Source organism: Leopardus geoffroyi, chromosome B3 (assembly GCF_018350155.1).
Source record: "Leopardus geoffroyi isolate Oge1 chromosome B3, O.geoffroyi_Oge1_pat1.0, whole genome shotgun sequence".
Classification (NCBI taxonomy): Eukaryota; Metazoa; Chordata; class Mammalia; order Carnivora; family Felidae; genus Leopardus; species Leopardus geoffroyi.
The window spans coordinates 135,716,782-135,744,411 of record NC_059337.1 but is presented as its reverse complement, the minus strand read 5'-3'; the positions used below and the strand labels follow the sequence as shown (position 1 = coordinate 135,744,411).

General features: G+C 48.6%; 1 protein-coding gene across 3 annotated transcripts in view; it reads right to left on the bottom strand.

Annotated features, from left to right (window-relative positions):
• The window catches only part of SLC24A4 (solute carrier family 24 member 4), a 171,633-nt gene that overhangs the window by 1,675 nt on the left and 142,328 nt on the right, over positions 1-27,630 (bottom strand). For all 3 annotated transcript variants that reach the window (XM_045448281.1, XM_045448279.1, XM_045448280.1), the window contains exons 13-16: positions 8,206-8,372; positions 3,862-3,976; positions 1,534-1,646; positions 1,005-1,070 (exon numbers count right to left, since the gene is read on the bottom strand). In XM_045448281.1, the coding sequence (XP_045304237.1) occupies positions 1,005-1,070; positions 1,534-1,646; positions 3,862-3,976; positions 8,206-8,372 (461 nt within the window). The remainder of the gene's footprint in view (positions 1-1,004; positions 1,071-1,533; positions 1,647-3,861; positions 3,977-8,205; positions 8,373-27,630) is intronic.

Here is a 27,630-nt window from a genome sequence, read left to right as displayed (position 1 = left end):
GTCTTGCCCTTGACCCAGGCCTGCTGGCTCCAGGGACACAAGCAGCCGCCCCCTCTGGGCTGGCCCTCCCTGAGCAGACACATCACTTTGCTCAGGACCCATGTTCGGCACCGAGGGCCTCCCTGCCCGGACTTCCTCTAGCGACAACCAGGGACTTTCTCTGGGTCTTCCCTTTGCTGCAGAACTTGGCATCCTCAGCCCCTCTCTGGGAAAACTTCCGATGCATCTACTGGCTCACGGCTTGGCAAACTTCAGCTTGGACCACCTTTTGGTGTGTGTGTGTGTGTGTGTGTGTGTGTGTGTGTGTGTGTAGACGGGCTTGGAGCACATCCTCATTCTACATTCTTTCTAGACTCTCCCACACTTCACTGCCTTTCCTTCTCATCTCTGAATTGAGACTTCCTAAGGACTGGATCACAGTTACCCCATCAGAGCAACACGATGTGTTCTACAGAGACAGACTGATCTGGGTTCAAATCCAGGCTTTGCCACTTCCTGTCCCTGGGACTCTGGGCATGCTTTCTCGAACCCGAGCCTCGATTTCTTCCGCACAACGGGAATGGTATCATCAGGTGGCTGTAAGGACTGACTCGCATAAGCAGAGGTAAAGTGTGTGGGACAGACGTGTGGGCACGTGGGGTGAGGAGGCCTCAGTATGAGGGTGTCCTGGTCCCGAGGCCTGACAGCCATGCTCCCCACCTGTCAGCTTGAATGGACGGGGGTGAATTTCTCTCTTACTGGCACTAGTCAGGGGAGACAGACTGGGCCGTGGGGATACAGGGAGGTGGGTCACTTGCTCTGGTGACTTCTGGGTCACTCAGGCAAAAATGTGGTGGTGGGGGCCAACATTCTTGGCACCAACTGTGTCTGGAGGGACCTGTGAATTTGTGTCTGCTCATTTTTATGCCTCACTGCCAAGGGGAGGAGGGAGGGCTTTCAGAGACTCTGCAAGTGACTGTGGATCCCATGGAACGACACGTAATTCTGGAACCGGAAAGACTCACGGTGAGAGCGACGGAGCCCAGCAACAACACCACGGAATAGACCAGACCCCGGCTGTTGATCTTCACCTGGAAAAACAAATACGGGTGCCCTGAATCTCTGGGCTGCCGGGGCCCCCATTCTGAGAGCCTGGCATACCCCGGTGTATTCCTTCCCCTTCCGGAAAGCACAGGCGGGTGTTCGCGGCAAGCACATGGCGGTGGAGGGTCAGCCAAACGTGGGTTTAGGCCTCGGCCCTGCCTGTGAGGGAAAGGACTCGGAGGGGACGTGCACGCCCGCAGGCTGCAGTGTGGGGTGGCCGTCCCGATGTGTGCTCAGCACACGGGGGCTACACATGGGCTTCTCCCCAGCAGCTGCTCCTCCGGCTGTCCCGGAGGGCTTCAAGGAAAGGGGGTGCCAGGGTGCCAAGGGGAAGGGGGCAGCGCATCCCCTGGAGCTCTCGGCTGGAACAGGGCCAAGGCCACTGTCATTCCCCATAAAGTGCTCGTGTCTGGCGTCTATCTGGCTTATGGGGCAGTGAGAGGAACTTACCGTGGACCCATAGTTAATAACCATGGTCTGCAGGCCCCAGGGTATGCCGAGTCCCACTAGGATGTCAAACACATTGCTTCCTATGGTATTTGAGACCGCCATGTCACCAAGGCCTAGAGGACAAGGGACATGAGTCATTCACTGAGGTGGCCGGAAACCCCTATTAGCGTCCTAGGAGTCCCTTCTTCACGGACTCCGAATTTCAGAAACTTTTTATGAAGTCTAAATCCACTCTATGAAGTCTAAGGGGTCTCTTAGGGACTGAATTGCGACCCTTAAGATTCATATGTTGGAGTCCTGACCCCTAATTCCTGGGAATGTGGCATTATTTAGAGATAGGATCTTACAGGGATAAACCAGTTAAAGTAAGTCATTAGGGTCAACCCTAATCCAATATGATTGGTGGTCTTTTTTTTTTTTTTTTTTTTTTTTTTTTTTAAGTAGGCTCCATGCAGGGCATGGAGCCTAAGCCGGGCTTGAACTCACAACCTTGAGATCAAGACCTGAGCGGAGATGGAGAGTCGGATGCTTAACCGAGCCACCCACACGCCCCCTAAGACGACCGGTGTTTGCTGGTGTTCTCCAGGGGGCTCACTGCATGCTTCACCCTCACTGAATCCTCCCAGTTACCCTGGGAGGGAGAGGGCACTGTCCGCTGTCTCACGTGGCAGATGATGGAACCGAGGCTTGGGACATGCCCAAGATCACAGTTTGTGGGCGGTCCAGCATCCTTCACTCCGAGCCATGATGTGTACTTGTGGCCCAGGTGATGGTGCCATGACCTGGGCTCAGAGGATAAGCTGTCGGGTCCTCTGCCCTCATGGCTTCCGCAGAGTGAATTCTTTTCTCCCCACTAGACTAGAAGCATCTTCGAGGCTAGGGGGCCATGCCATCATCCCCTGCTTCCTGCCCAACCGGCCAGTGTCATGCTGGCCACACAACCTAAGGACTTAATGATCGTGAGGGGTATGAACAGTGAGAAAACAAACGTTCACAACTAACACTCATGCTGGCTCACACCTGTTCTAGCCCGGCCTCTGAGCTCTCATTCAACGTGAGCATCAGAACCTGGCATACGTACAAATGTGTGTGCAATGAACACGCCCGAAACACAAACGGCCACAAGCACACAACCGCTCTTGTCACCGAGAAGCCTGCAGCCACCCAGGCCGGCACCTGGACGGTCGGCTCACCCGTTTGATCACCGGTGCCGCTGCTGGAAGCCAGGTCCTGCCCCGCCTCCTGCCCTGTCGCTGTCCTTTGCAGACCTCCGGGATACAAGGCCTCCCTCGACACTGACGCTGTCTTAAGTGACTTGAAAATCGTGGCAGCTTGGTGCCGCTGGGGGCGGAAGCTCTGGGAAATCAGCCTTCCCACGAATGCAGCTGCTGTTTTGAGCCAGCTACTCGCCCCCATCGCTCGATGGGTCGATGCCTGAGTTTGAGGGGCACCTGGGTGGCTCAGTCTGGTGAGCGTCCGACTTCGATTCAGGTCACGATCTCACCATCTGTGAGTTCAAGCCCCGCGTCGGGCTCTGTGCTGACGGCTCGGAGCCTGGAGCCTGCTTCGGATTCTATGTCTTCCCCCCTCTCTCTGCCCCTCCCCCACTCGTGCTCTCTCTCAAAAATAAACATTAGAAAATAAAAAAAAAAAGATGCCCGAGTTTGAGAGGACGAGGGTCTCTCTATGCAGTGGCCTTCCTGCCCCACACAAGTGCTGCATATAACCTTAGGGATGCCTGGGTGGCTCAGCAGGTTACGCGTCCAACTTCGGCTCAGGTCATGATCTCACGGCTCATGGGTTTGAGCCCCGAGTCAGGTTCTATGCGGGCAGCTCAGAGCCTGGAGCCTGCTTCAGATTCTGTCTTCCTCTCTCTCTGCCCCTCCCCACTCGCACTCTGTCTCTCTCTCTCAAAAATAAACATTAAATAATTCTTTAAATAAACTAAAAAAAAAAAAAAAATAGGAACCAGATATAGGATATCCCTGCTTTGCCGTCCTGGGACCTGAACATTGCTTGTTACTGTTGTATTTGGTATAAGAAGTTGGAGCTTCAGCTCTGTTCAATGTCGCACTGGTGACTTTAGAGCAAGTTCATTTTTATCCAAGTTTGCACAAGCAAATGCTTCCAAAGGGCTGGAGGCGTTATATCTTGGTAGTATTCTCTCCACGGATGGAATCTACTGCATGATGCTTTCCCACCATCAGCTGGCTCCGTAGCAGGACTTCTCAACTACCAGGCAGAAGAGCCATGAACTAGAACTCCGGTGGGGGCCGGGAGCCTGCATGGCGATGCTCACAGCTGTGGGGGCCGAGGCACCGTCCTTACCTTGTCTCGCCACGATTAAGCTGGCCATGCAGTCCGGAACACTCGTGCCTGCCGCCAGGAAAGTGATACCCATGATGACATCCGGGATCCCAAGCGTGTATCCAATAATGGTCACCTGCAGAAGACGGGGGACGGGAACTCACGGAGGAACACCCAGACCTTTGCTTACTCTGAATGTTTTCCACTTGAACCACAGCACTGCTATTTTATTTACTGTTTTCAAAAGTCTAGCAAACGCAGTAAGATGAAAACAAAAGTCACCTACCGTTTCTCAAGACCCACAGACAACCATTATTAACAGTTTTCATGAGCCCGCGGCTCTCAAACTCCAGCATATGGAAAATCTTCTGGGGAGGGGGAGGCTGGTTACAGTGCAGACTTCCGGGCCCCACCCCAAGTTTCTGATTCAGGAGGTTTGTGGTGAAGCCCAGAGTTTATATTCCTCACAAGTTCCCAGGTGGCCGGGACCCTCAGGCTACTCGTCTGGGAACCTGCTTGAAAACCACTGCTTTACAAAACATCCTTGACTTTCTCTTCGGGGTGTGTGTGAGAAAAAAAACAGAATCAGATGACACTATCGACACAGATTTTGCAGCTACCTGTTTCATGTAACAATTGACTGTGAACACCTGTCCACCGCACGTTCTCAACCTTGACACTGTCTTAAACTGATACACAGATTTCATTGCACGGCTCTGGAGTTTCAGCGCATCCCTCACTGGTGGATATCGAGGTGGTCTCTTTCCCACTGCGTATAAGTGACATTTATTGAGCACTGGCTGTGTACCAGGTGTGTTACATGCACAATCTCAGGCTCTCTATTATCCCCACCCACTGGGGAGGGGCCACTCTTGGTGTGCTCATTTTACGCCCCGGGAAACAGAGGCTCAGAGAGGTTAAGCGGCATTGCCTGTGGGCACGAGGCTGGTCAGCCGTGGAGCAGGGATTCTGGGCCAGGTCTTTCCGACTCTAAAGGCCATGCGCCAACCTCAACACCGCGCACCTTGTGCGTACAGCTTTGAGTTCTTACTGCCTCCTAAGGATAAGCTCCAAGAAACAGAACCGCCGGAGGGAAGGACATGTGAGCTTTGAAGGATCTTGACGCTCGGTCACACAACTCCCCTGATAAACGCCTGACGCTTGAGAGATGGCTGGGGCCCTGAGTAGCAGCCAGATGGAAAGCCCTAGAAGCATCTGGATAACCCCATTCAAAATACTCATTAGCTCTGGCTTGCTTCCCCATCTAAAAACTGGGAACACTGGCATCTCTTAGGGTAGTTCACATCTTGATGGATGGCTCCAATCCCAGTGAACGGTTGTTTGATTTAGACAAGCTGGTTTGCTTCTCTGAGCCTCAGTCCCCTCATCTGTAAAACGAGCTTGTTGATAAAGATTAAATGAGAAAGTGTGAAGTGACCATGCCTGGCCCGTGCAAGATGTCCGTAGGTGTATGTTTCCCTTCTCTTTCAGTCATTCACCTTACAATCCATAGGGTCAGAGAAAATGAGGGTGATCAGATTCACAGAGCTCAGAGAGCGCCAGATGAAGTAGGCTAAGTACAAAGCTCAGCCCTGGAATGTAGTCAGAGCATGTGGACTGCAACAACATCCCTCCCGGGACAAAGCTTCGCAGGGGGGTTTGAAGATGCCCCACCTGCTGAAAGACGGTACCCAGCTCAGCATCACCAGGTACAGGGCAGAGCGCACACTGACAGGCCTGCCCTGGTCTCTGCAGGAAGAGACACCGAGGAGGCCAACATGGACTGCTGATCCATCAATCAATGTTCAGTCTACCTTGGCCATGATGGAGATCTCCCTAAGTACAACCAGGCCATGGCCGACTTGCTTTCAGTGAGGGATGCCAGACATCATAAACACAGGAGCCTGGGTTATTCTGATGTTATTGGATGCCTCCATTTTTCTTTTCTTAAATCACTGAACTGTGTGGCTAAGAAGCCAAAGGATGGAAGAACAGAAGGAAGGCTTCGTGTGTGCGTGTGCCATCCAGGGTGCTTAGGACCGGAGAGGCCACCTGAGTGTTGCTTTGCCCTGGACTCCGGCCCTGGGCTCTCGGAGCCCACCTGATACTCAGGCTTCAGAAAGGGAAGCAGAGCTGAGTCCAGACTCTGGGGCTATCTGTTGTGACCTAGTGGAAGTCACGGCTCCCCTCCGGTCCTCAGTCTCCCCAACTGTGCAAGGGAGCACAGGGTCGAAGGACCCTCCGTTTTGACACTGGCATTCAAGAATCATTTCCCCTGAAGGCTTAGGGGTGAGGCATGTAAAAGCTGGTGGGAGTAAGGGGTGGGCAGGTGACCCTTCACTGCTCCCTGGCACACCGGTCAGGGCATAAGGAAAGTAAGCTCGTGTCCCTCTGGCCAGCACTTCTTGCTTCCGTAGAAATGAAGGCTAACGTGGGGTGCTGTGAGCTATACCAATTTCTACTATCAGGGTCATTCCATTCCCTCCAAACTAAGGTGGGTTGACGTTCAAAACTGTAGGTAAGGGGGCCCCAGCAAAGCGGTTCCTGTGACCCCGGCCAAGCCGCTGCCATGACTCTGCTTTAAGAAGTGTGGGTGGGGTAAGTCCAGGTGGTGTGGATGAGGGTGCTGTTAAATGTCCTGCCTCACTGCCAACTAATAGAGCAGATTTCAGAATACTACTGTTTTCAGTAGAGAAGAAAAAGTCTCACTCATTCATGAATTTGATCTTATGTAATTCTCATAACCCACACGAACGTCATGGAATACTTTTTTTTTTTTTTTTTTACTTGCAGTTGTTAGTTTGGGAACGCACTTTAATAAGAGAAACCACTGGATCCTTTTTATCGAATATAAAGATAGGCTGGCGTTAACCTATTCAGAAAAATGTCAATTTACAAGTGCAATTCATTTAAGGAATCGTTTTCATGATCTTTGTCGTCCTTTTCTGGGGGTGGGGAGGGTTGGAGAGTAGCTATTTTCAACTCCTCCCACCCCAACACACACGCACACACACACACACACACCCAGCATCTATAAGGACTTTAGCCTTTATCTGAACAAAGCATGGAAGCAGCATTGGCCGCACTTTGTGGTGCGAACAGCTGTTAGCTTCGGCCGTGATCGATCTGTCATGCTCAGACCACGATGCCCGAACAGACACTTCCACTCTCCCAATGACCCTGTGAGGCAGGGATGATCGTCCCCCTTTCGTGGAGGAGGTGACTTGTGGCTCTGGAAGCTGAGTCACCTGAGTTCGTGGCTTGTGAGTGGGAGATCTACGATTCAAATTCATTTCCATGTGATCCCACAGCCCTTTTCTCCCCGCCACACTGCTCCTCTGGGGTTAAGGGAAAGGCGGCCCCTGTGCCTCTCAAACCAAGACTCGCTGCCCTCTGCAGCTGGCGTCAGGCATCAGGCGGAGAGTGAAATGTCCACGCGTGTACCACTGCGGTGTGAGCTGCTGACAGGTGAGCTTTCACAGCAACAGAAACAGCTGTCTGTCACTGCTCTCCTGCTCCTGGGCTCCCTACATGGAGCGGAAGGGGGGGACCCCATGGGGTGGCACACGGAGCAAGGGGGAAGGCGCTCCTGCTTGGCCCACCCCAGGGGGCTGTCCCACGTGGCCCAGAGGAGCTTACAGGGAACTGTGCCAATGCCTCTCTGCCTGCAAAACGTCTGTCCCCATGGCATCAGAAAGCTCCAGTAGGAGACTGATAGGCAGCTCGGGGTCACAGCTGAGATCATGGACTCAGGACCCAACGCTGGGGACTAACCCCAACTCTAGACCTTACTGATTATGTAACTAATTGTGCCCTAGTTGGCCCCTAGTCGTGCAAGGGGGCCGATGACTCCATCTGGATGCCTCAGTTTCCTCCTCTGTAAAATGGGCAAAATAAAAAACACCTACCCCATCGGGTTGTCATGAGGGCAGGGGTTCCGGAAAGGGCTGCCTTGTGTTGTCTCCTTCACGTTCCCCCCAGGGACCCTGGAGAGGAAGGGGGCCTAGTGACTAGCCCCCCAGAGATCCTTATACAGCAGCCACACCAGCCCCGCCGTATTCCTCTTTGCACGGCACCCGGGCAGCATGTCTCACAATCTCCGTGTGAAGGTCTGTCTCCCTCAACGCGCCCCAACTCCTGCCTGGAAGGCAAGCGCCACGCGGTGTCTATCTGGGCGCCCCCGGTGCGCGGCACTGCCCTGCGCTCCTCTGCTGAACCTTTCTACCCAGCGACATGCCAACGGCTGCGAAGGGAGGGACTTGCACAGCAGTGCCTGAGGCCGCTCTTTGAACCCAGCTCTCCCAGCCCCCAGCAGGTGCCGGGCAGGGGCTGTGCCTACAGTCCGCCCTCGCTTCCACCACTCACCAGCCACACCATCAGGTAGGAGAAGACAGCAATCCACAGCGTGGCGGTGATGAAGGTGACCATGAAGTACTTCTCCCAGCGGGGCTTGCTGCAGTTGGGGATGGTCACGCACAGGAGGAAGATGAGTGGCCAGGTGAACACCCACTTGGCTTTGTCCCCTCTTGTCTCTGCAGGGGGGCGGAGCGGGGGGGGGGGGGGCGGGGCGGGGAGAGAAACACATGCCGGGTTATACACCTGCCAGTCTACCTGTCTGTTTCGTTTCTCAAGCCGAACAAGACAATGCCCCAGTGTGAGCCCCTGAACTCAGAAGTACACGCCTCCATAATGGCACCCTGGAGGCGATCTCAATAAGACAAGCCGGTAAGTGTTTGCTGACCGAATAACTTCCGTCAGTCCAGATCTTTTGTTCGTCAGAGTAAAGGAAAGCGAGACCCAGAGCCGGAACGGATTTGCCCAGGAGAGCTGGAGGGGGGGGCTGTGGGATAGGGTGGGCTCAGCAATCAGACAGACCCGGGTCGGTGTTCAGACGACCTTGAGCAATCCCATCAACTCCCCCCCACCCGCCCCCCGACGGCAAGAGTTGTAGTAACAACAGTGCTATGATCAGTAGACGGAGTCTTTGCTGTGTGGAGCAGGCATAGGGCTAACTAAGCGCTTTGCCTTTTAGTGTTTTCTTCATCTGTTGAGCGGGAACGTTTTCTCTTTCTTGGGTGTTCCAAGAACGCCATGATGTACACAAAACACACGCTGCGGCATACAGTAGGTACCTTGGAAACCTCAGCTCCTTTGTTCCAAGATCACATGCTCGGCTCGTTGCAAACGCGAGACTAAAGTGTGGGTGTCCTGGCTGGCAGGTAAGACCTCACTGGCCCCTACCGACAGAATCGACAAACGATTCATCCATGGAGAAGTGGCTTCAATAAGCCTGTGTGCAAGCCTGGTGTCCTTAATTAGCCACTGAGTATGGGTGCACATGCAGACTCACAGTCAGCTTGTTGCCAATGAAACAGTGGAGGACGGACTTCTGAGGAGTCCCTCCTCCATAAAAGCAATGAGAGCGTTGGCAAAAATGGTCAGATCCAGCCTTTTTCAGAACTCTGGAAATGGACCAAAGGCTTGTAGTAATCCAGGCAGAGTTCACTTAAGAAAACTGGCTGCATATCAGTGAGAACAGTGAGCTTTGTGGAGTGCTAACTTGCTGTTTTTCCATTCCTTCCCACCAGCTCTGGAGTAGCCTTGAAAACCATCATCCCCCGCATCCGCCGCAGGGGGCGGGACAAGGCTGGAGCCCCTTCAAGTCCATTCTGGGAGAACTGGCATCTTCTGACCTGTCTGGTGGTTTCCTGGGAGATCCCACTTCCAAGGCTGTCTTTATTTTCCTGCATCAGAGCTCAGCCAGCGTGAACAGCTTTTTCCTTGGAGGCATTTGTTGAAAAGAATCAGAGGCAACTGCTGAACATCACAGTGCCCACGGGGGCGGATAACAGTTGGGACAGACAATAAGCTGACCAAACAGCTTAAAAAAACAAACCGGGGAATGGGATGCCTAGCGAGGGCTTTGAAAAGCTCCTACACATCTTGGTATCTAAAGACCAAAACCATATGCCCATGCTCGGTGAAGATTTGAGAATGCCCTAAGCTGTCACTTCTGCCTCAGGGTGAGCCTCTGAGCAAGCAAGGAAGTAAAGACTAAGGTACGTTTGTAAACTTCCTGCCTCCAAACACACACAGAACTCATCAGCAAAGCCTGGAAGATTTGTTTTGATCCAGGCATCTAGAGAAATCTCTGTGCAATCATTAGATGACCCTCAAAGAACCTAGAAGCTATCTCAGGGGCTGCGGTGAAGAAGAATACAGATTTTACAGAATTAGCTGAGAAAGTTCACTAAACAAACATCACCAATAAGCAGTGGCAACAAGCAGCCCTGGGAAGGGAGAAGAATCTGATGTCTAGCATCATCAAATTATTATTTTAAATGCCCAGTCTTCAACAAGAAGAAATCATGAGACATGCAAAGAAACAAGAAAGTATGGTCCATACATAGGAAAAAAATCAGTCTATAGAAACTATCTCTGAGGAATTCCAGACACTGGATTTACTAGACAAAGACTTTATTTTTTTATTAATTTTTTTTAATGTTTATGTATTTTTGAGAGGCAGAAAGAGACAGTGTGAGTGCGGGAGGGGAGAGAGAGAGAGGGAGACACAGACTCCAAAGCAGGCTCCAGGCTCTGAGCTGTCAGCACAGAGCCCGATGTGGGGCTTGAACTCACGAACTGTGAGATCATGACCTGAGCCAAAGTTGGAAGCTCAACCGACTGAACCACCCAGGTGCCTCTATTTTTTTTTATTATTATTTTAAAGTTTACTTACTTATTCATTTTAGTAATTTCTACAGCCAACGTGGGGCTTGAACTCACCACCCCGAGACCAAGAGTCGCATGCTCTACTGACTGAACCTGCCAGGCACCCCTAGGCTAGGTGGCTCTATAACCACTCCACAACGGAAAGAAATTAGAAATCGACAACCGAAGGAAAACGAGAAGTTCACAAATACGTGGAAATTAAACAACATGCTCTTAAATAACCAATAGGTCAAAAAATAAATCAAAAGGGAAATCAGAAAATTCTTTGAAATGAATGAAAATGAAAATACAACGTAACAAAACTTATGGGATAACAGGAAAGGCAGTGCTTAGAAACTGGTAGCTATAAAGGACTATATTAAAAAAGAGGAAAGATCTTAAATCAATGACCTAACATTTCTCCTTAAGAAACAAAAAAAAAGGGGCACCTGGATGGCCCAGTCAGTTAAGCATCTGGCTCTTGATTTTGGCTCAGGTCATGATCTTGTGATTCGTGGGTATGAGCCCCATGCTGGGCTCTGCACTGAGAGTGTAGAGCCTTCTTGGGATTCTCTCTCTCTCTGCCCCTACCTGCGCGTGTTTTCTCTCTCTCTCAAAATAAATAAACATTAAAAAAAAAAGAAAAAAAGAGCAAATTAAGTCTAAAGGAAGCAGAAGAAAGGAAATCATCGAGATTACAGTAGAAATAAAAAAAAATGAAGAAAGAGAATAAAACTAAAAGTTGGTTCTTTAAAAAGATCAGTGAAACTGACAAACTGTTAGCTAGGCTGACCATGAAAGAAAAAAAGAGAGAAAACTCAAGTTACTAAAATCAAGGATGAAAGAAAGTGATTGTTAACGATCCTCACGCAAATAAAAAGAATTATTAAAGAAATATTATGAACAATAGTGTGGCAACAACTCACATAGCTGAGGTGAAACAGATAAAATCCTACCAAGACAGAAACAGCAAAGCTGGCTGAAAATGAAAAAAATAATCCAAGAAGATTTAACAAGAAACTGACATAGTAACAACAACAACAACAACAACAACAACAACAACAACAACAACAACAACCCTTATAAGTTTACGGCCTTAAAGTACAGCCAGGACCAGATGACTTCATGGTGATTTCTACCAAATGTTTAAAAAGAATTAGCATGAATCCTTCACAATTCTTCCAAAAGGTAGGAGAGCAGGGAACGGTTTCCAATTTGCTCTATGAAGCCAGTATTATCTTGGTAACAAAGCCAGACATCAAGAGAAAAGAAGCAGACCAATATCCTTATGAACACAGATGCAAAACTCTTTAGCAAAATTCTGCCAAACCGAATCAAGCAAACATATAAAAAGGATCATAATCCCATGATGAAGTGGGATTTATCCCAGGAATGCAGGCTTGGTTCAAATATGAACTTCAATCAATTCAGCATACCATGTTAATAGAATAAAGGAAAAAAAAAAAAAGCCGCACAATCATGTCCACTGAGGCAAAGAAAAAAAAAAGGTATTTGACAAAATCCAACACCTTTTCATGATAAAACACTCAACAAACTAGGAAGAGATGAGAATTTCCTCATCCTGATAAAGGGCATCTACAAAAACCCCCATAGCTAACACAATTAATGGTGGAAGACTGAAAGCCTTCAACAACATGAGGATGTCTGCTCTGATCATTTCGATTTAACACAGTACTGCAAGTGTTAGCCAGGAACTCTAGGCAAGAAAAAGAAGTCAGTTATTCAGCTTGGAAAGAGAAAGTAAAACTATCCTTATTTGTACATAGCATGATCTTGTAGAGAGAACACTCTAAGAAGTCTACACACACACACACACACACACACACACACACACACACACACACAATTACAATAAACAAATTTAGCCAAGTTGCAAGATAGAAGATCAATATACAAAATTAAATTGTATTTCTACACACTGACAATGAACAATCCAAAAATGAAATTAAGAAAACCAGTTCCATTTACGATAGCAGCCAAAAAAACCCCAAAAATAAAACAACAACAACAAAAAACTTAGGAATACATGTAACAAAAATCCAAGATTTATATGCTGAAAACTACCAAACAACATTGAAGGAAATTTAAAAAGCTTTAAATAAATGCAAAGACAATTGTACATTAAATCAGAAGATTTAATATAAAGATGGAAATGTTCCCCACAAACTGATCTATAGGTTCAGTGCAATCCCTGTTAAAATTCTAGCTGACCTTTTTTTGTAAAAATTGACAAGCTGTTGCTAATATTTATATAGAAATGCAAGGGACTCAGAACAGCCCAATCAATCTTGAAAGAAGAACAAAGTTGGAGGACTTACATGCCCTGATTTTATAATTTACTGGAAAGCTACAAGCACTCAACAAAATGTGCTACTGACATAAGGATTTATCTATCAAAGGAATAGAATTTTGAGTCCAGAAATAAACTAACTCATCTATTTAAGGTGAATTCATATTTAAAAAGGGTGTTAAGGCTATTCAATAGGGAAAGGACAGTCTTTTAAACAAATGGTGCTGGGACACCAGTATATCCACCTGCAAAAGAATGAAATTAGATCCCTCTCTCAAACCACATACAGAAATCAACTCAAAATGGATCAAAGGTCTAAATATGAGGTGAAACTATCAAACTTTGAGATGAAAACAAGGGCATAACTCATGCCATTGGATTAGGCAATGGTTTCTTAAAAGACACACACACACACACACACACGCACAAAGAAGAAATAAATTGGATTTTACCAAAATTTAAAAATTCTGGCTTCAAAATATATTATCTAGGAAGTGAAAGACAATCTACGAGATAGAAGAAAAGATTTGGAAATCATATAAAGTTCTAGTTGGCAGAACGTACAAAGAATTCATCACTTAACAGTAAAAAAATCTCAATTTGAAAAGTAGTCATAGGATTTGAATAGACAGTTCTCCAAAGAAAAAATAAAAATAGTCACGAAGTATGTGAAAAGATGCTGAACATATTTTGTCATTAGGAAATGGCAAATAAAATGGCTTTGTGCCCACAAGTATGGCTATGCCAAAAAGGACAGATAATAATATTGGCAAAGATGTGGGAAAATGGGGACCCTCCTACGCTGCTGGAGGGAATGTAAAACGGAGCCGCCTCCTGGAAAATAGTTTGGTAGTTCCTCACTATGCCTGCACACAAAAAACATCTATTCGAATGCTCATCGCAGCATCACACATAATTGCCAAAAGGTAGGAACGACCCAAGTATCCATTAAGCAGTGAGCAAACAAGATGAAGAATAAAAACCCAATGGAATATTATTCATCCATAAAAAGGAATGAGGTACTGACCCACACTGCCATAGATAAATCTAGAAAACGTTGTGCAAAATGAACGAAGGCGGACACAAAAGGCCACATGTCATGTGAGTCCATTGATATGAAATGTCTAGAACAGGCCAATCCAACAGAGACAGAAAGATTAATGGTTGTCAGGGGATGGGGGAAACCAGAGTGTTCAAGGGTGTGGGGTTTTTCCGGGGGTGGGGGGGGGGAGAAAATTTTCTGGAAATCCATAGTGATGATGGCCGAACAACTTTGCAAATACACTAAAAACCACTGAGCTGTCCACTTCGTAAGGGTGAATTTTGTGATACGCGAATTATGTCTCAGTAAGAAAAGAAACTGCAAAGTAGGCTGGCAGAAACTCTACTAGCTTTGCATGTCTGTGCTTGAATCTTCCTAAATCATTAAAAGCATATTTGCTAAGAAACCCTCCCCCCAGCCTGCTCATAATAATGAACAGAATATGGTTAGCTCAAAAATCAACAAATCCATTCACGTATTCATACTAGAGACTTCATCAGAGAAACATTCGTCTTCGCAGATCTTCCTCTACATACATACATACGCCTTTCTGTGCCTTGCGGTCTTTGTGCAAAGGGCAGAAAGGTTTCCTGCCTGATTGGTTTGTCCACAATTCCTGGCTCTTCCCTCATCAGCCCCCGCCCCAAGTCATGGAGGCTGCTGGGGAACGCCTAGGGCATCTCCAGAACTGAACCAAAACTCCGTGTCTAGGGGAAGAATTCACTTCAGGGAACTGTTAACTCGGAACACTTAAATTCTCGGGCGCATCTTTGGAGATCTATACAAATGCCACAGCAGAAAGATTGTTTTCTTATTTTCACAGACACAACATTGTGTTGTGTTTCTGCCTGGTATGGGTTTCACATCTGGTTTGGACATCTACCCTGAGCTGGCCCCACCCAGCTGGCAAGCTCACGACCCACCATTGTTTTCTATAAAACAATGCTCCATCAGACCTGCTCTGTGCTTTTTCAACTGTTGGATGAGACCCATTGGTGGACTGTGAAATCAACTTAAGCGGGTGGCAACTAGCATTTTCTTTAAAAGAAGTAAACATTAAGAGTTCTGATCTATAGTAAGAATGAACTATTATCCCATGAGATTTGCTTCCTTTTTATAGATATCTGTATGTAAGATACTTATTGCTGTGGATCATGGTCAAAATATGGAAAACTGTGGAGTGCTCATGCTATGCCCCCCTCCCCCAACTATCCTACATACACCTTCCACCTGTCTGCAGACTCCCCATTGTTCGGACTCTTCTGGAAAACCTTTCCTCATTAACTCAGTCCCTCATGATCTCTTTCTTCAGTAACTGCTTTGAAGTTTAAGAACACATAAATGTTTGTGAGTTACTGAAACTACCCAAGCTGACCTGCGGCCTTACTGCCCAAATCCACCATCCATACGTTTCCAGGATAGGGTGCAAACACGGCTGGTAGCAGCTTCTGGTGCCTTCTGCAGTAGCCTGGAGCATACGATTAGCAGGAGGTGATGCACTGTCCTACTTTCTAATAGCTGGCACTGCATAATTCAGCACTTTATGTACCGTTTTGTTCCCAGATTGCTGTGTATGCTGAAGTGCAATAGTTAAAGGCCAGGGCCAAGACAGGCAGTGGGCAAAAGGCCTGGCATCTGACACGGGTTCAAATCCAGCTGGGTAACTCATCAGCTATGGGTCACAGGGCAAGCAGTCCCCCCCAAACCCCTTTTCCTGACCTCAGATGGGGGTGATGACAGCGAACTGGGGGCTTGGGAACAAGACAGTACTTGTCAGTGCCCTGGGGCTGTGAATACTGACCCAGCTTCAGACATTGTAGGGAGCTATCACCATGGCTCTCGGTGTCGGCTCAGATGTCACGGTCACTTGTATGAGTTCTGAAGCCAGAGCGCAAGCTGCTCACAGGCAAAGACTTGCTGGATTCTTACATGCTTGTGTCCTTGGCAGAGTCCAAAACATGAGAAATGATTGGGAAACCAAGGTCCAGCCAGGATACAGGGACGAGAAGAGGAAAAGACCATCTGACATAAAAACTAATTAAAAAAAAAAATCTCACAGAGCAGATGTAAGAATTCTCATTTGAAAGAATCCTCTATTCCCAGGAGGGGATTTCTATAGATCACGCTGATGAAATGGGATTTCCTCAACTTCTCTGAGAGAACAGGACATGTCATGGGGATGTATTACCGGAATAGAGACAGAGAACCCTCTGGGGAAAGGAGGTGCAAATGTCCTGGAAATGCCCAGGCCTTGCTGGGTGGCTGGGCATGGGAATTCGGATTCACCGAGATTCCTAGGACAACTGTGACAGCAATCCTGATGGGGGGAGGCATTTTCTCCCAGTCACATTTGTGCTCTTGCCTGCCACTGGCCCAGGGGTGGTTTCTATCAGACTGAGTTAATCAGAGTCTGCTTCCCAGGATGAACTTGAGACCAATGGCAGCGTGTGGGCAAAACTGTGAAGTGAGGGTAGGAGAGGCAGAAGGATCAAGTTTCAGGGGCAAGGGCTGAAACAGAGGCAGAAAAGGGGGATAGGTAGAAAGGGGCCTGCCTGATCATGTTTCCTGGCCCTGCTTGGTCCCGAGACCTCCCTGCACCAGCCCCGGAAAACACATATGTACCTTTCTCAGAAGTTTCCCTTTCCTGTTTGGGGGGGCTCTAGCTGGTTTTTGTTTCTGGTAGCCAAAGGGTCCTAAGCAGCAGTGAAGACAGAAACAGCCCTGCTGTAGGAGGGGTTTTTCATCCTGCTACCCTGGCCGGAAGCTTCTCACTCCTTGTTTTAATTCTGTGCTCACCACGCAGCCTCCTGCCCCAGGATGTGGTCTCCTGACATGTCCACCAGGCTGGGCCCCAGCTCGCTTATCTGCAAAGTGAGGACGAGGCTACATCATTCGTTCTCAGGACTTGCTGAACAACCATATCACCTGGGGTGGAGGGTGTGCTTAACATAGTTTCCCGAGCCCTACTGAGGTCCTACTGACTCTTTCTGCTTTAATGCCTTCAAGGCTGTGCTCAAATACACGTTATCTTGCCAAATCCAGATCTAGTGTGTTTTAAAATGCACCTAGCATTGGTTTTAATCAGGTATGGTAAGATGCACAAAAATGATGGTTTTTTATATATAAAAGTTTTTATATTCACAGATCCCTAGCAACAGGAGGCGAGGCATGCCACGCTGGGGAAGGACCAGGGTTGGTCAGCAGACAGAAGGAACAGGTGGAAAGCATTGGGCAGGAGCCTTTATTGGGATTTCCATGGGAAAGAGCCGGTACAGTGGGAAGGCTTAGGATTGGCTAGTTTGAATAATGTCCACAGGCTCTGGGTGTCCAGGCCATCTCTAATTATCTGGTATTTGACCCTGGGGTGGTCAGGGCAGAGGAAAACTGCCTCGTGAGGTGGGAGAGGCAGACAGAGGTGGCGCTTCAGAGTACTGGGATCTGGATTGGTTAGTTTGCGTACAAAAGGTGTGCTCCTGGATAAGTTAGTAGTATGCAATCTCTAAAAATCAGCAAGTTCGAGTGCTTCTGGGTTGTACTGGGTACACACTAGTCTCGTCTGGCCAGCACCCATTCCTTTACCGGTAGCAGCACGCTACTGTTCCTTTAGAGAGCCAACCCCCCATTACCACATCAGCCCATGTGGCTTGGAGGGCTGACTCCACCTCCTGCCTCTATGGGTGGGTGTGTGATTCAAGTTTGGCTGCTCATGTGTCCCATAAATACTTGGTGTGTGCATTCTCTGTGCTAGGCACCATTCTCGGTAGTGGGAATCCAACAGTGAACAAGACAGCAACCCTTTCCACAGAGCGGTTTACACAGGTTTGGGGCTGGGCGCACGACTAGAGTGTCAACCCCAGGGATTTTGCTGGGAATCGCCGCCTCTAATATCCACCGTCCCTTCCTTCTTATTAAAGGAATCCTATTATGTGTGCAACATTTTCCAGCTAGAAACCTTAAGTTCCTAGGCTTTCCTGCGGGTAGGAGGGGTCGCAGACGGTGCTAGCAACGAGACGGAAGGGCAAGTCCACAAGGTGGAGCTTCCAGAAAGGTGAGTATTTTCCTGAGGAGACAAGACTAGGGACATGTGTCTTCTGCCCTTCGTCCTTCCTCCTTGTTCCTGGCTGAAACACGGGCACACCAGAGTTGCAGGAGCCAACTGGCAACCCTGAAGACAAAAGCCACCCACTAAGAATGGAGGAACAGAAAGGGGACACTGATGATATGCTAGAGCTACAAGACTAACTTCGAGTCCCTAACTTCAGGGCTTCTTTCTTGTTAGGTAACAAGAACCCCTTGAGGCGAAGGTTCGGTCACTTGAATTTTCTGTTACATGCAGCTGAATGCAATGTTGAACTCAGACAGGGGCACAGCCTGTGCAGTGAATTAACCCAATGGGATGGGAGCCTGGACGGCTGGAAGCCATCTCTGTAAGATGCCCAAGGATGAAGCCACCCCAGGGAAAGCACCTCCCGGAGACGGACGGTGTCTTGTAACCATCTGAGCCCAACGTTCAGCTTTGCCTGAAGGTAGATTGTCCCAGAGAACTTGCCACTATGGGCTTTTTGGCTCAAACCAGCCTGAACTGGGTTTCTCTAACATTAAAAGAGTCTGGACTGATTCATGGGTGAAATCAGTTTTTGGGGGGCGGGGAGCTGCAAGGGTAATGCAGCAGTGTCTATGCCTCGGGACATCTCCCCCAACACCACCAGCAGCAGCCCCTGCTGGCTCCCACTGCCTTTCCTTCAAGTTCAATGTCGGGGACATCTGAGATGCTCTGCACAGACTCCAACTGACATGCAAACACAAGAGAAAGAAGGGCTGCAGCTGCTTGTGTCACTAAACTCTCAGGTTTTTCTTCTGAAGTAGAAAATTACAATATAATTATGTGGCAAAAATCCTTAAAATGAACTGTAACAAAACAGATGGCTAATCACACTGGAGGCAAAAATTGAGAACGGATACAATTGCTGATGAAAATTTCAAACACATTCATTTGGACAGTTCTCTAGACACGCCAACTAAGGGAGTGGTTAACTTGTGGCACGTGGGGCTGTGTGTCGCTGCACGATAGAGGTCCACGAACCCTGGGGCTGGGAGCGTCTGCACGACCTAGGGAGTGTAGCCATAGACCAGGGGTCCTCAAACTTGAGGTTAAATCTGAATCCTCTGGAGAGCTCCTTAGATGCTCCCCAGAGCTAATGGCTTGGCAGGTCTGGAATGGGGGACCCAAGAATTTCCATTTCTAACAAGATCCTAGGTGCCTTGCTTGTACTGGGACCACACTTTGGGAACCACCATTTCTGATGAACTCCGTATTGAAAAACAGTATGTAATTAACAAACTAGAAATTCACCCATTTAAATGTACAATTAGTGGGTATTTGTATATTACGAAGCTGTGTAGCCACATCACCACTATATAATTCCACATGTTTTTCATCACTCCCAAAAGAAAGCCTGTACCCATCAGCAATCATACCCCATTCCCCCTCCTCTCTTCAAACTCTGGCAACCACTGACCTGCCTCTACAGATTTGCCTATTTTGGACATTCCATATAAATGGAATCACAATATTTACCTGTGTCTGCCTTTCACTTACACGTGTTTCCAAAGTTCATCCATGTTGTAGCAGGTATCGGTATTTCCTTTCTTTGTATGGACGAATAATATTTCATTGTATGAATACACCATATGCTTACCTGTCATCACTTGATGGGATATTTGTATTGTTTCTACTTCTTGGCTACCATGATTGAGGCTATGAACATTCATGAACAAGTTTTTGTGTGGACACAGATTTTCATTTCTCTTGGGCATACAGCTAGGGGTGGAATTGCTGCATCATATAGTAACTTTGTGTTTAACTCTTTGAGGAACTGACAGAGTACTTCCCAAGAGGCTGAACCATTATGCATTTCTAACAGCAGCGTGTGAGGGTTCCAATAGGTCCGCATCCTTGCCAACACCCTTTCTCTTTTGAACCTTGCCATTCTAGCGAAGGGGTATTTCACTGCAGTTTTGATCTGCATTTCCCCGATGACTAATAATGTTCAGCATCTTCTCGTGGACTATTTGTACATCTTCTTTGGAGAACTGTCTATTCAACTCCTCTGCCCATTTTTAAAATTAGGTTGTCTTTTTGGTGGTGAGTTCCAAGAGTTCTGTATATATTCAAGATACTAGGTACTTATCAGAAATGCAATTTACAAATGTTTTATCCCATTTTATGAGTTGTCTTCTCACATTCAGTGTCCTATAAATCACAAAAGTTTTACATTTTGATGAAGTGCAGTTTATGCTTTTCTTTGGCTACTTATGGTTTAAGAATCCATGGTCCAATCCAAAGTCATGAATGTGGACACGTGTTTTCTTCTAAGACTTTTGCTATTACACTTAGGTCTCTATTTCGTATTGAATTATTTTGACGTGAGTTTGGGATACAACTCCACTTTTTTTTTTTTTATTGTGGTTATTTTCCTAGCACCATTTGAAGACTCTTCTTTCCCCATCGATCTTGGCACTCTTATCAAAAATTACTTGACTTTAAAAGCATTGGGTGTATTTCAAGACTCTCAATTCTATTCCATTGATCTACACTTCTGCCCTTATTTTAGTACTAGTCTTGGTTACATCTTCGTAGTAAATTTTTTTAAGTTTATTTATTTTGAGGCAGTGAGAGTGCACAAATGGGAGAGAAGCAGAGAGAGAGAGGGAGAGAGAGAGAATCCCAAGCAGGCAATGCAGGGCTCAAACCCATGAACTGCAAGATCATGACCTGAGCTGAAACCAAGAGTCGGACACTTAACTGACTAAGTACCTAAGCACCCCTGTGGTAAATTTTAAAATCAGGAAGTGTGAGTCCTTTAACTTTGTTCTTTTTCAAGACTGTTTTGGCTACTCAGGGTCTCCTGCATTCCCATATGAATTTTAGGATTAGCCCACCAATTTCTTACAAAAAAAAAAAAAAAAAGCGAGATGGGATTTTGATTGTTCAGGATCTGAAGATCAATTTGGGGACTTACGTCATTTAAAATATTTTTTTAATTATGAAATGTTTATTTTTGAGAGAGAGACAGAGAGCAGGGAAGGGACAGAGAGAGAGGGAAACACAGAATCCGAAGCAGGCTCCAGGCTCCAAGCTGTCAGCACAGAGCCCAATGTGGGGCTTGACCCCATGAACCATGAGATCATGACCTGAGCCAAAGTCAGATGCTCAACCGACTGAGCCACCCAGGCGCCCCTCATTTAAAAGATTTTAAATCTTCCTATCCAGAACATGGAATTTAGATCGTTGAGGTCTTTCAATGATATTTTGTAGTTTTTAGTATGCACTTCTTATGCTACCTTTGTTAAAGTTATTCCTAAGTATTTTATTCTGGTTGATGCGATTATAAATGAAATTGTTTTCATTTCACTTTCAGGTTAACGGCTACTGGGCAGAAATACAACTAAAATTTGTACATTGGTCTTGCATCCTGCAAATTTACAGTTTTTTGGCAAATTCCTCAGGATTTTCCATATGCAAGATATTATCTCTGAATAGTTTTACATTTCCTTTCTCATCTGGAGGTCTTTTATTTTTTTCTTGCCTGTTTGCCTGAATAAAGGCTCCAGCACAATGTCGGACAGAAGTAGTGAGAGTGACATTTTGGTTTTGGTTCCTGATCTGAAGGGGAAAGCTTTCAGTCTTTTCACCGTTAAGCACGATATTAGCCATGGGGTTTTTGTAGACGTCCTTTATCAGGTTAAGTTTTCTTCTATTCCCAAGTTTGTCACGTGTGTGTGTTTTTTTTTTTTTTTCCATCAAGAAAGGGTGTTGGATTTTCTCAAACGCTTTTTCTCTATGGAGATGATCATATGTTTTGCCTCTTCAACAACGTGGTGTCTTGTTTTTCATATGTTGAGCCAATCCTGCATTCCCAGCCTAAATTTCATTTTAACTCCATTTCATAAAGAGGAAAGCAAAGTTCCATGAAGGTTACTAGACTGCCCCCAATCTCATAGAAAACTAGAAGCAGAGCCCCAGACTCTGCCTCCCCAGCCAGTGACCTCCAGGCTGGCCTTTGTGGAGAGGCAGGGGGTGAAGGTGAAGCACGGTCAAGGCTAGATCAATGACTGACCTCACCGTCACCCCAAATTTGTGTTGTGTCTTCACATCTTGGAGGTGGTTTGCACGCACACTCTCTCCGTTCTTCACATCAGCTTTTTGGCGGACATTCTCCCTATTTCACAGGTTAAGTACATTGAGGTTTGGTGAAATTCAGTGACGTAAACATCTCAGAAAGCGAGAGGTAGCGCCAGGACTTGAAAGCAGATCTTCAAAGTTTAGATCCTCAGTCCTTTCTACTATATTGCTCGCCTGCCCTGAGTTCCCTGCTTTCAAGGCCTGGGGACGTCCTTTTGCTACCCACCAGCTGTCCATCCAGAGCCTTCAACTCTTAGCTCATGGCTGTGATCTAAACAGAAAAGTCCTCTGGAGAGGAAACCATTAAAGTTTTCTTATTCCTTGGGGCAAATGAACTTTAGAATCAATTTTTAGCTTTCAATACATTTTTATCCTTAGACTTAGATATCGTCCATATTTAGACTTAGCATTAAATTAACTGCTTTCTGGGGCACCTGGGTGGCTCAGTCGGTTGAATATCTGACTCTTGATTTTGGCTCAGGTCATGATCTCACGGTTCCTGAAATCGAGCCTCGCACAGGGTTCTGTGCTGACAGCGTAGAGCCTGCTTAGGATTCTCCCCCCACCCCACCTTTCAAAATAAACAAACGTTAGAAATAAATGAATTGCTTGCTTTCTGAGGGGCACAGAAGCTCCATAATTAACTGAGGCTAGACTGCCAGGTTCAAATCCCAGCTATGGTATATGCTGTGCGAACTTGGAAAGTATTAAGCCTCTCTGCGTCTTCAGTTTCCTCATCTGTAAAATGGGGAGAACCATGGTTCCTACCTCACAGCACTATGGAAAACTAAAAATGAGCCAACACAAGTGAGGTGTTTAGAATAACACCCGGTGCTGGGGGGCGTCTGGGAGGCTCAGTCAGTTAAGCATCTGACTTCAGCTCAGGTCATGATCTCACGATTCACAAGTTTGAGCCCCGAGACAGGCTGGAGCCTGGAGCCTGGTTCTGATTCTGCCCCTCCCCCACTCACGTTCTCACTCTCTCAAAAAAAAAAAAAAAAACATACAAAAATAATAACACTCGTTGCCACTAAACACTCGTGAACACTAAACTTAGCTAGCTATTGTTGATGTTAACAATTGTATTAACTTCCACTTAATTGCATACGACTGCCAAGCACCGGGCTGGGTGTTTTTACAGAAAACAGGCTCAGAGAGCTACGGCAGCGTGCCAGAGGTCACACAGCTAAGAACTGACAGACCCAGGATTCCGACACCGAAGCCTCTTATGACCCCGTCCTGACTTCTGGAGGGTGGGTTTTGATCTTGAGGGCACTAGACGGTCGAGGAGAGGCCGCATGGGAAGCAAACGAGGTCAGGACCACAAGCAAGCTGATCTGCCACGCTGAGGCTTGGGAGGGAGGGGAAAAATGAAAGCGAGGATGAGGAAGTAAACACCAGGCTTCAGCAAAGTCAGAGGCAGGCCCCGTTGAGGGCTGACACAACGATGCAGGCAGGCTGGGCACACGGGGACCCAAAGCCCAGGAAGATGTACCTGGCAGCCCAGGGTGGAGGCCTTCCCCAAGGGAGCCACCTTGGCCTGGTCTCCATCCCCCCCCACCCCCCAACACCGGCACAGCCAGGGGACAGACGTGGTAACGGAGAAGCGGGGTTGAGTTCCCTCGGCGGGTACAGACCCCCGGGCCCCCACCCCGGCCCTGTGGAGGCTCCACATCCAACTCTGTGACTGGACGTAAAGGGGTCCCAGAGCCGGAAGGTCTGGGGTTGGTGTGCCAACGTCCTCATTCTGAAGACCCCAAGTGAGGGCCAGCTCTGGACCCCACTTCAGGGATCTCAAGGCTTCCAGCAGAGAGGGTGGTTCTGTTCCCAGTCTCTGCTATGTGGCAGTGGGTGGACCCCCAGCCTCCCCGAGTCTCCACGTCCCCCTCCGGGAGATGGTGGTAAGTCCTCGGCCTCACCCCCCTCAAGGAAGCGTGGGGAGACCAAAGAAAAGCAGAACGTACGGAGCTCATTGCCCAGTCTCTGAGGGCCTCGTCTGAACTTGGAGGCCCCAGGAGCACGAAACAGAGGCCGCGCTAATCCCAGAAACACCAAGAGAGTCCAGAACACTCGCTGGCCTGCCACCCCCCACCAGCACAGCCTCTGGCCTCGAGCGTTCTGCACACTCTACAAGGACAGGGCAGGGCTGGTGGCTCCCAGTGTTTGAAGACCACACAGACCCAGCAGCCAGCCTCCTCCCTCCCCTTCCTTCCTGCTGCCCCTTACAGCTCAGGGCCGACATGCCACCTTAGCAGAAGGCCCTCTTGGCCCAAGTCAACAGTGGCACCAAAGGACGGCACTTTGGAGTCGGGCAGGCCTGGGTGCCGGCGTCACCTGTGGCACCCCCTCTTCCATGTGCAGCTTCCTGAGCCCCAGTCCGCTCATTCGGTAAATAGGGACGAACACCAACCACCAGCAGGGCTGCTGGGCAGTTCCCTAAGTACTTAACATAAGGTGCTGAGCCCAGTGCTGGGGCCAGAGCAGCTGCCTGATGAAGCTAGAGGCTGGGGCCCTGCCCCTCCTCGGTCTCCCGGAGACAGAGCCATGCGCGTTCCTTGGCAGGTCCGGTCTGAGTCATCAGTAAACGCTGAGTTTACTGCTTTCCTCCCTGCTGCACTTTGGCTCTCGTGAAAGTGGACGTCCTGAGCCGGCCCTCCGCTCGCGTTCTAACCTCCCTCCGGTGTCTGCAGAGGTAGCTCCCTGACTCCCTTGCAGCTCCAGTCTCGGACTCAAAAGAGCGTCCAGTCATGTGAGAAGAGTGGAGGCGGGGCCAGGCTGCCTTCCCACTGCTTTAGAGGCACTCTGGTCAAGCAGGGCTCGGGGGATTACTGGGATTTGCTACAGGGCGTCCGTGCCCAGGCACTAGCTGCGTGGACGTCAGAGACAGTCCGGAGGTCTGGCCATCGTCCCAGTGTCCAGTTCGTGTTGCTGTGGGAGCTGAGGCACAGCTGTGGCAGCGGCCTCCCGGTCCCTGGATCCCAGCTCTGACGGGAAGATCTTGAACTCAGCAGCTCTGTCACACCCTGGCTCCCCACCGCCCTGATTCTGGTGTGGCGGCGGTGGGAGCTGGCTCAGCGGGTGGGCTCCATCGTCACGGCCGGTGTCCAGACTAGAGTGCCCTTCCCATGATCACGTGGGGCACCTACATCTCCTCTGTATGAACTTCTAGTTTTCCTGCGTCTAGAAGGGCTACAGCCACCATCTCCTGATAGCGCTAGAGGCAGCTGTCATGGGTCCGACGAGGGATGCCGGCGTGCACGTGCCCAGACCCTCCTGCTCAGGGCCACCCTTCTTAGGGGCCACCAAAGCCATGGTGGCTAGCACAGCAGACAGACCAGGGGTGGACATCTGACCTCTGGACCAATGGCATTCTCTCTCTCAGGACTGTGGAATTCAGATACAGCACCAGTGAGCTAAGTTAGGGAGGCTGGAACTGTCACGGGTCGGTCTGGGGTCTACGGGAGGCCACAGTCTGCCACGTGGGCAGTGAATTTGAGAAGACCAGTCTGCAGGCAAGGAGAAGAGAGGCGCATGTGAAGAAATGAAGACAAGGGCCAGGAAGCATCCTGATTTCCATTGAGGCCCCGAGTCCAGACCTGACATGTCTCCAACGGTTTCTGTGCTCTTGGGATCCACCACATATCTCTAAGTCCTTACTTAAAAAAAAAAAAAGGTTCCCTTTTTAGCGCAAGGGAGCCTGGTGGGCTTCATGTTGCTGGCATCTGCAGAGGCTTGGGGACCCCAGCAGCTGATGGGTCCTGGACCCCTTCACCTCCTACCTCCCAACTTGCTCTGCCCTGGCCCGGAGGCAGAGACATCACGGAGCAGATTCCTGGGCAGGTGCCTGGATGTTTGGTTCCTTCTGCTCAAGACTGCCCCTTGGGAGAGCCCCTGCCCCTCTTTGGGACTCAGTTTCCCATTTTGTAGGAGGAGGAGACAGGTCTTAAACTCCTAAGATCCCTTTCAATCCCAGTATTCAGACACCATCTGTCACTAATCACAGAGACCCGGAGGGAAATTACTTTCATTAGATTAAAAAAAAAAAAAAAAAAAAACAACCATTGAGACTCTTTCTCCAGTATGCTCTGTTATCTGTTTTTATAAACCACCCACAGCCAGAAACTGAAAACATCCAAATGACTAGCAACCGGCAGATAAATGTGGTAAATCCATACAATGGATCGTTCAGCCACTCAAAAGAACAAAGTGCTAGCACTCACAGCAACATGGATAAACCTTGAAACCACACTGAGTAGTAAAAGCAGCCGGTCACAAAAGGCCACATGCTACATGATTCCATTCATATGAAAGGTCCAGAATAAATTCCAAAGGGACAGAGGAGTGGTTGCCAGGAGATGGGGGGATGGGGCATGACTGCTAATGGGGAAAGGGGCTTCTTTTGGAGGTGGTACAGATATTCCGAAACTGATTGCAGCAGTGATGGCTGCGCAACTTTGTGAATATACTAAAAACCGCTCAACTGTATACTTTAAAGGTGTGAATCCTATGGTAAGTGACCGCTGTATCCATACGGCTGTTCTAGGGGGTGAAGGACACACTTCATCATGAGGAGCACGGAGCGATGGATAGAACTGCTGCATCACTAGCTTATACACCTGAAACCAGGATCGCACTGTGCTAATTACAACGGAGATAAGATTTAAAAAGGATAAAGCTGTTACACTAAAAAGTAAAAATGCTCTGCCAGCGTTAGTTCTCATTGGGCTGTGAGGAGACCACCTCAGGGCTTCGCGGTGAAGGACAGGGACGCTCCTTTGAAGTCCTGACTCCGACTTACGAGACCATTTCTCTGGCGGCTCCTGAGACAGAGGCAAGAACAAGAGACTTTCCACCGTACAGAGCCGTGTCTCTGGGGGCCTGGAACACACGGGAACCGTGCGCGGAATTTCACGTGTAAATGAGCGCACGGCACCCGGGTTTCTCTACCGTTTTCACAGGTGCGCCAAGGGGCTCAGCAGCAAGAACGTGCCCATGGGTTTCTAGAGCTCCATTTCTGCAGCACCCGCCCCCGCCCCCCCTCACACACACAGGGCTTTAAAAGACTAAATAGACTGCTCTCCTCCCAGCCGGGACAGCTTGCTCCAGCGCCACCTAGAAGTGAGAAAGATGGGGTGGGTTGGGGGAGAGTAAGCCCTAAAAGCGTCCCGAAACCTCCAGATCGCCTGTGCTGAGTTCTACTGTATTGAAGGAAGAGAAGGTGCAGCTGTGCCATCCAAGGCCTGATGAGAGCATGTGAGGTCCCCAAAAGGCCCGTCATTCAGCTCGTTTCAACAGTTTCCTTGCCACAGATAATTTGGCAATTGGCTGGTTGGGTTACCGTGCCGCCGCCCCCCCCCCCCCCCAACGAGTGCGTCTGGGGTCCGAATGCCAGTGTGCAAATCCTGGCTCTGCCCCCTCCTCCTGAAGACCTTGAGCAACACAGCCGCTCTGCGCCTCAGTGTCTTCACATGGGAAATGGGGATTATAGCACGCACCTTCCCGGTTGTCGTGTGGACTCGACGGGCTAGTACGTCAAGTGCC